This window comes from Liolophura sinensis, chromosome 7, assembly GCF_032854445.1.
Source record: "Liolophura sinensis isolate JHLJ2023 chromosome 7, CUHK_Ljap_v2, whole genome shotgun sequence".
NCBI classification, from domain to species: domain Eukaryota; kingdom Metazoa; phylum Mollusca; class Polyplacophora; order Chitonida; family Chitonidae; genus Liolophura; species Liolophura sinensis.
In genome coordinates this window covers 55672851-55691218 of record NC_088301.1, presented here as the reverse complement: position 1 = coordinate 55691218, position 18368 = coordinate 55672851, and the positions used below count along the sequence as shown (strand labels likewise).

Sequence of the window (18368 nt, the reverse complement as noted above, 5' to 3'; positions counted from 1 at the left end):
GAAAGCAAACGATTTTAAATAAGACATGTTTGCATTTTTTTTTCAAGAGAATATTTGTCTAACGTTATTTCTTCAAGAGCATCACATCTCTGCCATATGATGTTCAATGTATATTACAGAACTCTGGTTATCGGCATAAAAAAATCAAGAAAGTTACATTGTATCCGTGACTATCATATATGTACATAACGAGGTTTATAGATAATCACGTCTATTTATCCTGTAAGAGACGTTACAGGTATAGACACTAGTGATCGAGCGGTATTTGGCTCAACTTATACATACCACTTAAGGAAGAATAATATAGATATATATTTGGTTCCGAGGAACATGTCCTGGTCGAGTGGTTATAAGTTACTGGCCATTCAATCCGCAGCTAGGTCGCTTGGGCTCCATATCGCCATTTCTCGGAATTCAGGGAATTGTTACGATTCCCCTGTTTCTGGGGCTCTCGGCGCCTTGGTGACAATAAGCGGGCGACGGCGCTCTTTCGTGAGGTGTTATATGAAATTTGCTGGAGAACGCTTGTCGAGTCCGGTCATCAGTATTACGCTTGTTTTAGGTATCTTTTATTCTTTCCTTTTGTATACATACATCTACAATGTCCCCCTGTTCCGCTTGTATATATGTATAGTTGTTATACACATGCTCATTTATATGATCCATTGCTCTATATATATATGTAGTGTGTGCTTATGAGGGAGTGATGGAGCTTGATGCAAGAGCCACATGCTCTGCATGGGCATTGGTTTAGTAACATATAACGGACTGTGCACCAGACAATAACATATTGTGTATTTATTGCTTAACTCCACAAAACATTAAACCATAGTCCAAGTAATTGTCTGCGCGAAGGAAATGTATGTCGCCAAAATATCGTTTTTTTTTGTCTTCCATGTGTCAAAATATATCACCGGCCGTTTTGTCATGTACTTTTCGAAATGTCATTTTTTCTTTTTTTTTTTGTTTTGTTTTTAACATTACATTTAAAATATATCTCCAGACTCCAAATTTTGTGCTTCGAAATGAAGATGCCAATGACCTGTTTACTTCTGGGTGTTGGTTTAGAAACACAAAACCATGCTCCTGGATGACCTCCCTTGGCCTTGTGACACTAACCGCTGCTATGGGTCAGCTCATGATGAAACATAATACTGTGTTAGGTCTATATGTCATCGTGACAAATGGCAATCCAGATCAACATGTCCCGTCGACACCATTAACCACTTCATCTCTTCTTTCTGGGACGTTTGTTCATCACGTGACGAGAGTGATAGTTAGTAAATTGCCGACAATCTCTACTCTTATCTTATAGGTGTTATATGCTGTCTACATATATGGCCTACATCGGTGAACAACGCACCATCCAGTGATCGAGTCCTTACCCAATCAACTCTTTCTAGTCGGTCACAAGGTATCACGGATTTACTATCATGCATGCACGTGAAACACTGCTTGGTGTATCAGTGTATCAATCAATATACGTCATTACTTCTCCACTAACTAAAGGTCTATATCTATGTACATTTAGTACGTTTACACTCTCTGCCACTGAAGTACATCAAACTATGCCGGGGGTTTTGCAGCCTGCCTGAATAATAATAGTAGTATAGATACAGTTGTCGACGCCCACCCGATTGACTTGCCCTTTAGAAAGTCGACAAAACGAGAGGTAATTTCTCCTTATTTATTTATTTATTTATTTGTTTTCCTGTCTTTTCTTTCATATTCTTCTTTGTCTTGATTAAGCTTTTAATCAATACTGCCTCTGTTGACATTAATATATAGGCCTATTGGCCTACTTGACCTTGAACAATGACAGGTAATAATTAAACTTTTCCGGGTAGAACAATTAATGTTCTAATAATGGGAGTATTGAACATTTAGTAATAATATATTTATGCATTAACTCACATACATAAACTCATAAACTTAACTTCTGCCAAATACAAGCCGGCTACCAATATAGATTGTTAAGATTGTTTTCATGATTATAACACTTTTTATCTACAATTCCGTTGTCTGAAATGAAGAAACAAAAATCTTATTAACCCATGTATTACCAGTATTAAGACAACAGGCAACCTAAATGTTGTAGGCCTACTAGTATTTGTACATAGACAACCTAAGCTCTAGGTCATTAACTAGTCTCGCATGCATGGGTGGTCTTTCAGCATACACTTGGATATTGCAAAAAGATGGTACATGACTATAGAGTTGCATGCATATGGCGGCGGAGAAAAAGTGGCCTACTTACTCAGTGAAAGCTGATGCATGTTCTCATGTCTAAGAATCATGCATGTCCTCGTGTTTGTTCCAAGCTTATCAGACCAGCATGTAGGCTACTGAAACATTGCAAGTAATTCACGTTAATCACACAGTACACGTGAAGTAACAGTTAAATTATGCCACATGGTTTATATTGGCATATACACACGGTATGCCTTTATTTATTTAAAATTCTTTGAAACTGCACGAAGCCCATGTACAAAAGCCATGCACGACAAAAATTCCTCTCATCCTTCAAATCAGAAAAAAGTCTTTATACTCCTGATGAGAATTGTAATTATTTCAAAGCTTGGCACAACTATACATATGTATCACCCTAACGCCTTACTATCTAATTTTCAAAAACAAGAAACTTAATTGGCGCAATATTGTGTCGTCTTATTTGGGGTGTGCGTATGATTTATTCGTCTTTATGAAGTAAACTATTAACCGTATCCACTCTCACAAGCAGGTACAGCTGGCGAATCACTTAATTGTCTAGGCATATTCGTACAATACAAACCGTGACATCATGAAGATGATATGTATGTACCCGGTGTCTAATTTTCCTGTAAATTTGCATTAATTTGCCATGTTTAGGGAGATGTTAATTACAGGTACCGGTAACGTACAAATTTCCGGCGGAGAACCACTGGATATTGATTTAATTAATACTTCCCTTGCTTATTTAATTTTACTCTTACCATAATGCTGGCTGCCGTCGTATAAGTGAAGTAGTCTTGAGTACGGTGTAAAACACCAATCAAATAAATAAAGGCAAGGACCTATATGCTTATATGTGCCTAAATACTATGTCGATGGGTCTGTACTGAAATAGAACTGAGATTCTGGAAGACTGAATGTGGGGTTTATGATACAACCTTATAGTTGTCAACATACAGTATATCTTACACATGTATATGAGCAACCCTTATGCCCATAAGACCGAATAAGTCCATATTCATTGTTTTTACCATAGCGCAACAGAATACTAAAGTGGTTTGAATTTTCATTTCAGGATATTATACAAGGCTTGGATACAATGTGGGCCACTCAGAATTCAATTTATTCATGCGGACAGGTCAAAAATGAATTTAATGAGATTAAACCTGAATGAAATAATATGCATACACATGTAGGCCTAAATGTCAATATATATGTGTTATGTGTTTATAATATATGTGGCATTTTAGCAATATAATTAATTCTCCCGAGTTATCGCCCTTTGTTGCTTACGTCGGTAAAGCAAAACGAGGCTGTGGCATTTTCATCGAAAAGACTGTCGACAGGTTGACAGCGAAACCGAATATGTTGGAGTAATTGTTCACGTATTCTACATTTTGTCTTTCAGCCGTCTGTCCTGCTTGTTGAAAAGATGGCAGGAATGTATGGTTTGGTCAACAGGGAGGTGATAAGAGTGAAAGTTAAGGTCAGTATTCAATGTCTGTCAGATACCCGCAGTCACATTTTTATGACAAGATCAGCTGACGAACCTTCATGAATTGCTCTTCCTCGTGACACCATAATATCGTAATTATACGATTAATATTCATCGGATAGAGGCGTAAATATGATAGTCAAGGTTTAATGCTGTTGTCCAAGAGTGAATCGGCTGTAAGTTTGACAAAACAGCCCCCAGCCAATGTATGGAGACATATAGGCCTACTGTACTCGGTAGACCTGCGTACCGTACGTATAAGCCGGCTTAGCCTGCTAGGCCTACAGTTACAACCTTATATAATAGTTATAGGCCCTTCGTATGATGTAGATAAAGGCGTGCGAGACAGAAAAAGATAACAACTTCTAATGATCTTTTAAATGTAGAGATCCTATCCTCGACTTTCCATTTCTGCCGTGTATGCATATTAATCTATTCGTGGACATGACCTAGAGTCATATGCACTCCTGGAGTGGATGGGGGGAGGGCTAAGTGGTAGAAATGGGGTGGCTTTGATGGGGGTGTCATGGTGAAGATCACCATTGCTTATAATTTTTTGATTATGTTTACTCTCCTAGCATACATAATCACATTGCTTATAGAATGAGGGACGTCTGGCGTTCAAGGTGGGTGGCTCTCACAAACCACTGCAGCTAAAAGACAGCATCTATGAGTCTAGAGACAGATGTAAATTCACACGTTTCACCCAAGTTCGTTTGGAGAGCCCTCACCTTGTCTCACCTTCATCTGCATGAACTTGATGATTGGACTTATGTTAGCATTGTTAGCTTGTTAGCTTATACTGTGTTTCCTTGTTTCAAGATAGACTTGTGTGAATTCTGTATGGGGTAACTTGCAGCCAGGTTAAGTTTTAGGTTAAATTTCTTTAGTAGTATTTGGCAATGAGACTGCATTTGAGTCAAGAGCAAGATCATTTTATGGTAGGCCTTCCAACGGTCATTAAAACTTGCTTTACTTTGACCTGATATTGGTTCAATCAATTAAATGTTTCCAGTTCAAGTCCATGTCATCCAGCTTGTTAGAGAAAAAAAAAAAAAATAGAGAAGAAAAGTGTTTTTGGAAGAAATTTTCAAACTACCGGTACCAGTATGTAGCTTGCCAGAGGTTTGAGTATGAAACGTAGGAGTATGAAACATAGTAGATGTCAGTTTCTCAATTCAAATGTTTCAACCGCTGGATTATTGGTAAAAGAGGTTTTGTCAGTGTCGGTTAAGATATTTTTGAGAACAGGATGATTCAGTGTATGCCAAACTTTAGGACATGTTCAAGGAAATATTTCTTGTAAGGTCATGTATGACTAGAGCCGGGCTCTATGTAGTGGGGGCAGAATAGCTTGGGCTGGGCTCCTTACTGACTCAGTAATTCAGATGAATACAAAACTGTTAATTTCATCCCAGGTAATTTTGCTCGAGCTTACCCTTTGCGGCAGCCAATATTCCTTAGATGAATGCCAGTGGCATTGTATCTTTGAATACAATATTGACATTAAAATCTAATTGCTGATCAATTATATGTTAAATAAACACACTTATTTTAGCAGTTTTTGTACCATAGTCACTCTATATTTATAATTTATGTGTTAGCTCCAAAAACTGTTTGATTTAACACGTGTACTTGTACACCTTTGAAATCTATTAGTGTACTTTGAACTGCTGTCCAAAGGCACACACATGTAATCATGTCTGTTCAGAAACCCAAGTTGTGTCAACAGTTAATTACCTTTTTGTTACTCAAATATTCCCTATTGTCATGTAATCTTACGTGTTCATAGCAAAATGTATTATTCTGTGGACACACAGGTGTGTGTTTTATGTGCAAGGTTTTGTTTGATCAAGGTTAAAGTATCCTGATTCTGTTAAACCCACACTGTAGTTTTCTGGCTTTGTCTGTCTCGGCATGGGTTATGCTATCAGCTAAGATATGTAATGTCTCTATTTATACCTCACTGTAGCCTTGAGGCCTTGCCTGGTGATCTGTCTATAGAATTAACACAAGGACAACAGCATGCTGTTTATTTAGCATTGACAATTTAGCCTGACACGAAAGCCCTCTTGTTATTGTTGCACTGTTTTGTTTCTACAGAAATGCGATGGCTTGGTACAGCCTGAGTATAATAAATTCAGCGTGGACCCCCAGATCACCTCATTTGAGATGCTGCAAAACCTTTTGGCCAGAGCATTTAACATTTCCAGGTAAGAGAAAGAACATTGACATGTTTAATAGATGGATGATACAACATTGCCTGGTTTAGGTATTGCTCTTTCATATTGGTAAATAGTGCTTTGCCTTCTTATGAAATCATCACACAATCTTCTCTGTCGCTGACAGAAAAATTTGAATTATTCGTAAACAATGTTCCATTTCATTGTTTTGTGTTTGGTTATGAAATCATCACACAATCTTCTCTGTCGCTGACAGAAAAATTTGAATTATTCGTAAACAATGTTCCATTTCATTGTTTTGTGTTTGGTTGCGTGGTATCAACTCTATTTTACTCAAGAAATATGTCTATGTGTCAGACATGTACCTAAGCAGTTCAGACATTGGTTGATTTAATAGATTTCCAATGATGCCATGACAACTTTGGCGTATGGGTAGCAGTAAGGATTGCATGGCAGTCTTCAATTGAGTTTTTATGTGGCTGTGAAGTGTTATCTCTGAATGCATCTTTATGTGGTGTACAGCTATGATACTCATTAAAGTTACCTCCACATGTTTGCCTTTGATTTTAACATAGAAAGCATTCATAGATCATGGGTTTAATTAATGGGAGTGGCTCCTTCTGTGACAAAGTGATATATGTTGCCCTCTTTCTGCAGAGATGGCTTTGCTGATCTGTTTGTGCATGTTACATTTCAGTGACTTCACAGTGAGCTACTTGGCCAAAGGAGAAGCGGGGCAGAACACTTACCTTAGCATGCTGTCAGACTGGGACATGGATGCAGCATTTCAGACGGCATCTGACCCCTACCTCAAGCTGAAAGTTGATCTGAGGCCATTTGATGATGGTAGGCATTCTTACACATATTTAACATCTTTTCCATACTGTCAAATATATAGAAACGAGTCTGAAGCTCAATTCAGATTGTCAGGCTCAAGGTTTACAGTGAATGTAACACTTTCTTTGACCAGCTGAAGAAATACATGAAAACGATGTAACTGTGTTACATACAAATACATTATAACAGCAATATGTGTAAGTGGTATCACGTCTGCTTTTTCAGCATGGATGTTTTGGTATTTTGTGAGTGTCAATTATTATAATAGCCAGTAGCTGCTGATGTTCAGTTCAGTTAATTCTTGCATAGTCTTTTGTCTGTGTTTTGATTCTTATTTCAAACAGTTAAATGAAGTTACCATTTAATGTTAAACATTTTGACATACCAGAAAGCAGTTGTATCTGTTGCTTTGGCTGTCTCTGTGTGCACTGCACAGCTGTATTTGTTTGAAGGCTTAAACTGTACACCCTTTGGTCAGTTGGTCAGTCAGTTGGGGGCATCTGTCTGTTAATGGTATCAGGAGACTTTTACAGTTAAAGCCATACATGTTCATACGTGTGCACAGGTCTGTTGTGGCAGTACTGAGGCACTTCCCACTGGAGACATGATGCATCTGAGTGGGTTTGCTGTTGCCAGTAACTGTTAGTATGCCTGGTACCTGTGAAGCCCTGGGCACACAATGCACATACTATGACCTATGTCATACCAAAGATACATGTAAGCACAGCTGTACAGGGTGCATGGTATTGATTGGAGGCCTAGCTTAACAACTCTCTGTTAATGCCACTTATGTTTACACCACCAAATTTACTGATGATTGTTCTCTGTATTGTTTGTATAGATTGTAAAATGGCAGTGGCAGGTCAGTGCGCTTTGCTTTCTGTGTTTGGGGAAGTTCAGTATATCTAGATATTTGCACTTAATAATATCTTTTTGTTTGAATAATAGTGGTTGTGGTGTCAGCCTGGTAGTATCTGTATGATGGTAATACTCTCTGACCATGTCTTTGACTATCACATGTAGGGTAACAAAGAACATCTGTACCTCTCACCTCTAACATGAATGTTGTAAAAATGACTAATACACTGTACACCTGCAATAGGGAACTTGGCCAAAACTTTTAATAACAAATGTAATAAATGCGTACATAAACATGTATATTCATGCGCTCAACATATGCATTACTATTTATATACCTGTCATCTTTTGTATACTTTTATATATTTGGTGTAAACTGTGAAGTTGTGTTTGAGTTGAGGTGATAGTATTTGGGTGAAGGTGAAGATGTTTTTTTTTTTTGTGTGTGTGTGGAAATTTGGATGGTTATTTTATTCACTTGATGCATATAACTTGCTAGATGAAGGACATTATATTTGTGTACTCTGCACCAAGTGAATGATTTCACACCTGCTATTTACATGTACTTTAATATGTACATGGACCCACAGAAATGTCCAAATCAGATAATCTCCAAACTACCATCTTTACTTACTTCAGATAAGCATGTATATCTTCGAATTGTGTGTTTAATTGTGTTGGGATGTTTAAAAACATTTTGTATGCTTTGAACATAATATGTGATACGACCGTCACTGTATGGTATGGCAATAACTGGAGACAGAAATATCACTGTATGGTTTGGCAATAACTGGAGACAGAAATATCACTGTATGGTTTGGCAATAACTGGAGACAGAAATATCACTGTATGGTTTGGCAATAACTGGAGACAGAAATATCACTGTATGGTTTGGCAATAACTGGAGACAGAAATATCACTGTATGGTTTGGCAATAACTGGAGACAGAAATATCACTGTATGGTTTGGCAATAACTGGAGACAGAGATATCACTGTATGGTTTGGCAATAACTGGAGACAGATATCACTGTATGGTATGTCAATAACTGGAGACAGAAATATCACTGTATGGTTTGGCAATAACTGGAGACAGAGATGTCACTGTATGGTTTGGCAATAACTGGAGACAGAAATATCACTGTATGGTTTGGCAATAACTGGAGACAGAAATATCACTGTATGGTATGGCCAAAACTGGAGACAGAGATATCACTGTATGGTTTGGCAATAACTGGAAACAGAGATATCACTGTATGGTTTTGCAATAACTGGAGAAAGAGATATCACTGTATGGGATGGCAATAACTGGAGACAAAGATATCAGTGTATGGTATGGCAAAAACTGGAGACAGAGATATGGCAGTATGCCATGGCAATTACTGGAGACAGAGATCTCACTGTATGGTATGACAATAACTGGAGACAGAGATATCACTGTATGGTATGACAATAACTGGAGACAGAGATCTCACTGTATGGTATGACAATAACTGGAGACAGAGATCTCACTGTATGGTATGACAATAACTGGAGACAGAGATCTCACTGTATGGTATGGCAATAACTGGAGACAGAGATCTCACTGTATGGTATGACAATAACTGGAGACAGAGATCTCACTGTATGGTATGACAATAACTGGAGACAGAGATCTCACTGTATGGTATGGCAATAACTGGAGACAGAGATCTCACTGTATGGTATGACAATAACTGGAGACAGAGATCTCACTGTATGGTATGACAATAACTGGAGACAGAGATCTCACTGTATGGTATGACAATAACTGGAGACTAGGGAGGAAGACATTTTGGATGTTTTTTTAAATAAGCTGGGTAATGGTTGTTTGATTCACTTACAAAAGTCTATTATGTTGCAGTATAAGGGTATCTTGTGCTTGTAAATTTAAGCTAGAATGTGCTCATTATGTTTTGTTTGCTGTTGTTAGGCTTAGATGACTGGGACATCATTGCTCCTGTGGACATACCACAGCACCGGTTCAGTACGCTGATTGAGAAGAGCTCCTTCCTGAATTCCATTACTGGCACTATCAGCAGTCAGGTGGAGAGAACGGTCAGCCAGATGCAGAAAGTCATGCGTAAGTCTATCAGCCATCCACACAGCACTACAAAGCATGCTTCTGTGCCAGTATTTTAGTAATTCTCATATCTAAACTTTAGCACACAATCAATGAAGTAAAATTTAGTTGACACAGAAATTGACCAACCCAGATAATATACATGTATTTTTCATAATTTAAACATTTTTGAGCCTGTATTGTTACTGTCGTTAGGACAACATATACTAGTCTGTGTTAGTTCAGCATAAGGTAGTCTGTGTTGATCCACAGCTAGTCTAACCAAATACCTCAGGAAACATATGCTCTAAGATAATTATACTCTACTTTATTTTCTGTAGGGTTGAAGACAGACGAAAGCATTGTTTACAAGCCATTGAAGCCACCCATGACTGACTCAGAGTTCCACCATTATATGGACTCCGATGGCCGTCTGGTTCGACCAGAGGAATTTAGGTTAAGCATTTATCAGGGTGGTGTTGAGCCAGCGCTGAGACCTGTTGTATGGAGGCACATGCTGAACCTTTTCCCAGAGAACATGACTGGCAGGGAACGTTTTGACTATGTTAAACGAAAAGAACGAGAGTACTACAAACTACGTGACGAATGGAAGAACAGGTTCAGCAATGGTAATATTAATGAGGAGCTTAGGTTTGTCACCTCCATGGTGAAGAAGGATGTGTTACGAACAGATAGAACCCATAAATTCTATGCGGGTTCTGATGAGAACAAGAATGTGGTCTCCCTCTTCCATATCCTGGTCACCTTTGCCATCACACACCCACAGATTTCCTACTGTCAGGGCATGAGCGACATCGCTTCTCCTTTGCTGGTAATTGAGAAGGACGAGGCTCAGGCTTACCTGTGCTTCTGTGGGATCATGCGGCGCCTCAGAGCCAACTTTGCAAGCGATGGAATCGCCATCACTACAAAACTGCAGCATCTTCAGGACCTGCTCCAGCTGAATGACCCTGTGTTTTTTGCCTATCTGAATGATTGTAGTGCCCAGGACTTGTTTTTCTGCTACCGCTGGCTGCTGTTGGAGGTGAAGCGAGAGTTCCCGTTTGAGGATGCGCTGTACATGTTGGAGGTGATGTGGAGTACACTCCCTCCAGATCCACCAGATTATGACCTTCCACTGGCAGATCCAGAATACTCACCTGTAATCCTTTCTCCTTCACCAATTTCTCCCAACTTCACAAGCAAAAAGAGTGTTTACGCTAAACTCCTGGCCAGGCGGCAGTCTACCACTGGAAAGAATCAGATCAACAAAAAGCTGAAGCCTCAGAAGAATGTTTCAAAGCTGTTAGGGGATAATTCCATCAACAACAACTGTGAAGTGTCTCAGCTGGATCTATCTCCTGGAGATGAGGACAAGTTTATTATTGGTACGATTGAAGACTTCCCTGCCAGCGAGGACTCCATGACGCGCTCTCTGAGAGCTAAATCCACTATAATTGACATGTCCCTAGAGTCTGGCACTAAGCTGGAGAGACAAAATGGCTTTGACATAACTCCTGAGGAATGCTCAATGTCTGAAATTACAAAGTGTGATTGCAATGAACATGAGGCTGAGAATAAGGTAAAACCGGACTTGTGCAATGGCAATGGGCCAAGCTGTAATGACCATAGTGCTAGTATTGACGAAGAGGCGTTATTGGAGAGTGAGGATGATGTCACCAAGAACGTGTCTAAGCGTAGAATGTCAGCTTCATTGTCTCGGAAGCGACCAGAAGAAATAGTAATTCCAAAGCCTGTGTTCAGTGAAGTAGAAATGGATGTGGGAACAGGGCCAAAAGTCACTGGTTCCACAGTTCCGGATGTAACAGTTGATCGGTGTCCGAATGGTGAAGATAGCTTGGATGGGAAGGATTCCTCAAAGCATCAGTTACCAGTCACATTGAAAGAGAACGGTCAAGTCCAGGCTGTGCGTGAAGGTGTAGGCCTTCACATTTCAGACTGTATCGAGGCATCAGAACTGATGACGCCCGAATCCCCTGATCAGACTTCTATGGAAATTATAAAGGTAACGGAAAAGATTTTGAGTTTGCCGCAGCCTGAGGAATTTGGATGTGGGAATCCTTTCCTTATGTTTGTATGTCTGAGTCTTCTGCTTCAGCACAGAGACCACATCATGAGAAACCATATGGACTATGATGAGCTTGCCATGCACTTTGACAAGATGGTTCGCAAGCACAATGTTTACAAAGTACTGTATCAGGCTCGGTCTTTGTACTCAGACTATCTGAAAGACCAACAGAAACAGATGTTACAGGATGATGGAGTCGAGCCCAATAGTGACTTTAGTGTTTGAGACTGTGTGGTTTTATTTGCCATGTCACGTTTTCTTCCAACGTACTTACGAACTGTGGAAATGCTTCATATAAGTTTATAAGTAGATGTAGCGATTGTGTCATGGATATTCAATGTGAGCTCAGCTGGAAACAGATTGCTGTGTTGCAGACACTGGACTGACGTGCCTCGATGTGCATCATTAGTGCCCATAAACATCAGTACAGTGCAGTAGAAGGCATATTTGTGTCACAACAAAAATTCTGACACCAAATTAGAAATGTGTCCTTCCTTGTGCAAGAATTAGATGAGCTAGGTGTCTACAGGTTCTGGCTCATCTGATTTTAACGAAGTTTAGAAATCATGCCTTTTGGAGAAAAATGTCAGTATTCCTTGCAGATTTTGCTCCAGTAAATTAAAGCCAAATAATTGCTTATGCGATCATAAATTATGTTTTACGAAAAACCGAGGGTTGATAACTATTATGTGTATATTTATTATTTACCTTCGTATTATTATGCTACGTATATGACTGATCTCAATCCAGCCGACTAGCTTTATCTTTAGACAGAGAATGGGACGTACGGTCATAATTCTTGTCTTGTATGTGCAATATGAATGCTTTGCATGACTGATTTATTTACGTTGTATTTTATTTTAGTTTAGAGTATTCTGTATCTATTATGATTATTTCGAATGCTCTTGTATCTTTTGGCGTAAACAAGTGTGCATTCCATTTTATTTCCTAGCTATATTGATCTCGTCATACACTTCAAAATGTGACAGATTTTTCAGTTTAATGTCTTAGCAAGTCTTAGGCGCATTTTTAAATTGTAATGTTTTTCATTCCGCTTTTACATGACACTCTTCGAAAAGAAGTACCACATTTTGTTTGGTACGCCTCCATTGTTGTGTATTAATTTGTTATGAGCTCCACAATCCAAACTGTCTACAAAAGCCCAGTATGCACAACAGGTGAATTTGGGTATCTCAGTGCAAGAACACTGACAAACATATATTCACGCTAAATGGAATGGAATTGGTGGTTTTTGGGTGAAGCTCCATGTGTAAAAGACAACAAGTGGTTCTTATTAGTCATACACAAAAGTGTAAACGTAGGTTCCTGACTCTACTGCCTAGTGCAATACCAGTTGTATTTACTTGTTTTGGGGTGATTTGGACTCTGATGAGCTGAATCCAATATGTCTTGCCGTAATGTTAATCACCATTGATTGTTATAACGATAACAGTGGGTTCGGGTTCGGTTATTATGGCGTTGGGTGCGTTGGAGAGTTTGGGCTTTGGCATGGGGCACGTATTTAATACTGCTTAATGTCATCCGTTTTGTTGGGTATTATTGTATCCATATGAAGTAGGAAACGTTAATTTTTTGATGCATAGTTGTTGTTTGTTATTGAAACGCTATCCTCTCTTTGAGAAAGGTGGCTTAACTTTATGCTCAGTTAAATACACCCCATGGATGTGTATGTTATACAGGACTGAAGTTCAAAACGTGGAAAGTTGTGTTAATATACTTTCAGTCTCTAACGTTCTGCCACTGTCTTCGCTTTTCTTCTTTTCATAATAGCATTGCTTAAATATGCCTTCTGGTCAAGTGACGTATAGTGGAATTTACAGTCAGAGAAATTCACGATGGTATCCCGTGGTGGAGAAAGTGTTCAAGTGGTATGTGCACTAAAGTTACCGGCGACGACCATAACTGTTACAGTACACTCTATTCAGCAGAAGTCCATAGTTATATTATAATGGTGTAAACTTGAACCATTCATATACAGTTATGTGACATCAGTGACACTATATCCCATTTTGCCTGTTACCAGAAACCTGTGATAAACGTCTTACTGCCTTTTTTGAGTGTGGTTGAAAACTGCCATGCTTAGTAGAGCGAACAACTTCCATTGAGAGCAACAAAAAAGCTTGTCAGTTAGGTTCGGGATTATCCCTTGTATTGTGTGTGATTTGCATGTATGGATTTTCCCACAAAAAGCATTATTGAAGCGCATATATTTCAGAGTACTGCCGGTAGATCAAGGCTTTCGAAAGGTAGGTTCAGTAATTGCAAAACTTGTCAGTGGTGGCTAATTTCCACATGTTGTTGCTTGACGCAAACAAGAATATAACACCTATACCTCTAATCCCTCTGCGGATTTTCTAGGGCTCTAGGATTATGTGATTGGAAATTTTGTGACTTATGTCGAAGAAAGTAAACTTTATTGCTCGGTCAATTTGTAAACTTACAAGGTTTCACGGAACAGCTTTAACGTCTTCGAAGAACTTAGATGTCGTTGAACTTAACAGAACTGATCATGGGATACATATTTATTTACACTGATTAGTCCACTTTGCCGCTTACATATTGGTACACTGCATGGCGGTAAGGGAAAATTGTGTGATTGTATATGATGATGTTATATAATTCAGGCCATGACGCTATGCATTGGCCTAGAGATCTCGCATCGGGATTGGTAAATGGAGGACACCTATTATACCTGGAAGATACATGTAAATACAGCTGCAAGAGAAATCACAGAAACTGATATATTAAAACAATGTTATATCAGTCTCACCTTCCAATATACCTGATAACACTTATCAAATATCCCAGCATTTACAAAAAAATAACAGAATAACTGCCCGCCAAGTCATCTAGTGTTCATGTTACATCTGCCATGGTTTCCTGTGATGTAAGTTTTGCTTGTAAATTTGTTAAAGGCATACATTATGGAGAAGTGGCTGGTGTTAGGCTGATTATGGAATGCCTGTTGTGTTGTTACACATCATGCTTAGGATTAGCTCACTTCTATCATAGCCAAGGAGAAGGAGCAACTACAATCTTGTTGGATACTTCCAGTAGGCCCTACAAAGTGTTTGGAAACTACCCATTACCATTTTGTCTTACTGGTATACACCGCTTTGGACTATCGTATGATACCTCAACCCTTTCGATCTAGGTAAGCATAAGGCCTGGGTTCACCTGTAAGAGCAGGGCCATATGTATTAACATAACGGAGGCAATGGTTGAATAGATTCAGTCATAAGGCGAACAGAGTACTTAAGGCCTCTCAGGCTTCACTGTACATTTTCTTTGCATTAAATCACTCCATGTTTAGAGATATAACTCCACTTACAACATGCAAATGAGCAAATTGTATTCCAAAGTGGTCTGACATACAAACATAAAACGTATCGGAAATGAATTGTCTTTTGTTTTTGTCTCTGTTTTGGCTTCGTATGGTGATGTACGCAACACAAGCATACACAGCATGTTAATACTGATGAAAGTCCAACCATGTAAACTCGCAACATGCTCAATCCTCCGCACTGAGGCTCAACAGTCACGCACGCCGTTCCCAGATGTTACTTCATAACGTGTGTCAAACTACAACTAAACTTTTATTCACAGTGACCACTGCTTTTTTTTTCATTTGCATTTGATTCATCACTTCTAGGTCAGCACAAGTTATCCTGCCTTTACATATTGGTACACTGCATGGCGGTAAGGGAAAACCTGGTTTGAAGTCATATACCAGTGGATGTTAGTAGACTGAGCATATATTCCTACTAAACGCCTTGATTAGAACTCACTTAAGACTGCCCAGTATACATGTAGAGCATTGACGTTTGCATAATCACACAGTTTACGTCACGCATATGCCTAAAGCTAAGCAGTTGCTCTGTGTGTATATACACTCTCTGTACTATAGCGCCATGTAGAATTGTACTGATTGATTCGTGCTTTCTCTATATACACATGAAATTAAGTCGAACCCCTTTTCCTTCCGCTCAGCACTGGCGGTGTACTATAGATTCCTGAGACCTTCATTCACGTAATCCTAGAACGCTACACATCAATTACAGCACTAATTAAAACCTTGCACGTTTGTCACGGATTCGTAATGGTGTCTTATGAAAATAATGCTAAAGTCTACTCTCCCACACGAATATATTCCTCGATGTTTAAAATGACTGCTTATTATGACTTATACAAATGGTATTTTCTACACATAATGTAACATATCCTATATGCTGCGGTAACCGGACCTGTATATACACTCTTCTGTATAAGTGTATAGATTCTCAGAAAGAAAGAAATGTCAAGCTCGCAGAAATGACTCGTGTGATTTATATGTTCAATAAAATGCAAAATTTACATGTCCCCGTATACAACCATCGGGAAGTCATGCTGCATGGTCATAAATTATGAACCTTCATGCGTTTTGTACCGGCACCTAGCTTATAATAATCAAATTCTGATATAAATGATCAGTGCGTATGCATATTATACGTTTTAGTGTTGAATGGTCTGTTAAAATGTTTATAAATATGTCGCACCTGTTTATAATCTAGATGGACAGGTAGATAAATTCTTGCATTTAAAGATACCCATTTCATTTCTTTATATATCTTTAAGTTAGAGGGCTTTGCAAATAGTTAACATAATCATAACACAGATTGTGCCTTGAAAAATGGATTATAAATGCTATCGGCTCAGTCGTAAAAAGGGCTCTCCATTATACAGAAAACTTTCTCACGCGCGTTTGTCATTCACACATTATTTGTACAACTGGCTGTTGAGAATGCACTGAGCGAACAGTGACAAACGAGTCCTTTTCTCTAGCCCTTGTTGCATTTAGCTGCGCTTTGTTGGACTGTACAAATGACAACTGTCGCACTTTACAAGCAAGCAACCTGAGGAGGCATTAATTGAATTTGATCTGCTGTATAATTATATAGTCCCATACATGTATATATTCCAGTACAAGAAGCTGAGTGTAGTCTTACAGACATCTATAACCATTGACCGTTGATCCAGTACATACAGAGTTAGAGAAGAAAAACATCACGAAAGTGTCAGAAACTAATGGCCATACGATATTTACTGACAAGACCAGCGGTCCTTTGAAAACGTTTCCTTCACTGCCTTACCGAAAGCACGGGAGGCACATTTAAATCGCCTGGATTGGGGAACACCAACAGTACATATTCGTTGAAGAGTTGGATTATTTTGCTGTACCCGAAAGTGTCAAGTATACCATGGGCGACTCGGAGACCACGGAGGGGAAGTGGGGTGTTGTTATACAACGAGAAGATAAGACCTCTAACCTGCTGTACAAGGTCGAGGACAACCCTCCTTTCTATTTGACTGTGGTATTTGGAATTCAGGTGAAGTTGTTTTTTTGATCTATACCGGTTCAATCACGACTCCTTAGTGCTTTAGACCTACAACGATATTTTCACTCGTTCTGTGCTGAAGGATAAGACAACAGTATCGTTCAGCTTTTGTGCTTATGTCGAAATGTTTATTTTCTGAAATAAAGAGATGTCACAAGCTATGTTAACACCTTCGACATTTATGGTTGGAACCATTGGTGTGGAGGTTATCGCTGGCCTCTCTAAAACTCCAGGTAAATAAAACGACCTGCGCCCACAATCTCTAACAGTAAACAGCTAATCTGAGCTATTGTGGAGAATATTAAAAGTTAGTTTAATAGGCTATAACTGGCCCTATGTATGACATAAAATGTGACAATTTCTTCTACGGAACTTGCTTTTTATGAATATTTTAAAGTAAATGATTTTGACTTTATTACTTGGTGATAACTCTGTCCTCGACAAAAAAAGCCTTGAAATAATGTACAGTGTTTCCTTTGTACTGCCCCTTAACCTACGCACCGACAATCTTTCTGACATCTTGTACATAAGAGTTGGCTGATTTTCTATGCATGCAAACTTAAGTTTTATGGGAAGTGGCTTTTAATAATTTGATCGAAACTGAGCTTTATAACAACTGACTTTTGAACGAATTTTCAATTCTAGTAAACTTTGATATTTAGATATGGAACCAATCCCGACATATTCACGGTTCGAACAAGTAGTCACTGTCTTTTTGAAATCCATACTTTCGCACCCTGAACAGATTGCCTTAATGAATGTATCGTTCTGCATAACGGTCGCCTTGATCATCTCAGGCGTGTTTTGTGGGGACGACATCCTCACTTCCAAGCTCACAAGTTCCACGCTGTTCCTGTCTGGGGTGGCTACAGTAATACAGACGCTGCTTGGCCTGAGGTGAGTCTGTTGTCAGATAGACCTATCTATATACATTATCTGACTATAAAGATAAAAAATACAACATATGTCAGGACAAACAAAACAAGTTGGTTGCTCTTATCCAGATAATCGGACCTTTTTTAGCTCGAAAAGTAGGAGAAATTGAATAACAAAATCTGTTATAAAAACTCCATCATAATTCAAATTCCTCTCAATTACTGTTCAAAGGATTACTTTTGTATCAATATACACACATCCACTATTTTGAAGCATACAATTGTCTTCTCCTTGGTGGTAGGTTGCCGGTGTTCCAAGGACCCAATCCCACATTTCTGGTACCTC

The 18368-nt window shown here is 38.9% G+C and overlaps 1 protein-coding gene across 3 annotated transcripts; it reads left to right on the top strand.

Moving 5' to 3' along the window:
- Positions 1 to 1309: 1309 nt before the first annotated feature.
- On the top strand, positions 1310 to 13529 carry LOC135470058 (TBC1 domain family member 25-like). Of its 3 annotated transcripts, none has more exons than XM_064748775.1 (7): positions 1310 to 1414; positions 3620 to 3697; positions 5810 to 5919; positions 6587 to 6735; positions 7568 to 7588; positions 9534 to 9683; positions 10004 to 13529. In XM_064748775.1, the coding sequence occupies exons 2-7, from the start codon at positions 3644 to 3646 to the stop codon at positions 11974 to 11976; spliced, it is 2457 nt and encodes an 818-aa protein (XP_064604845.1). In that variant the 5' UTR covers positions 1310 to 1414; positions 3620 to 3643; the 3' UTR covers positions 11977 to 13529. The 3 variants fall into 3 exon arrangements, with proteins under 3 accessions (XP_064604845.1, XP_064604844.1, XP_064604846.1); XM_064748774.1 differs by lacking the exon at positions 1310 to 1414 and adding an exon at positions 1566 to 1672; XM_064748776.1 differs by lacking the exons at positions 1310 to 1414; positions 7568 to 7588 and having other exon boundaries at positions 3543 to 3697.
- Positions 13530 to 18368: the final 4839 nt, after the last annotated feature.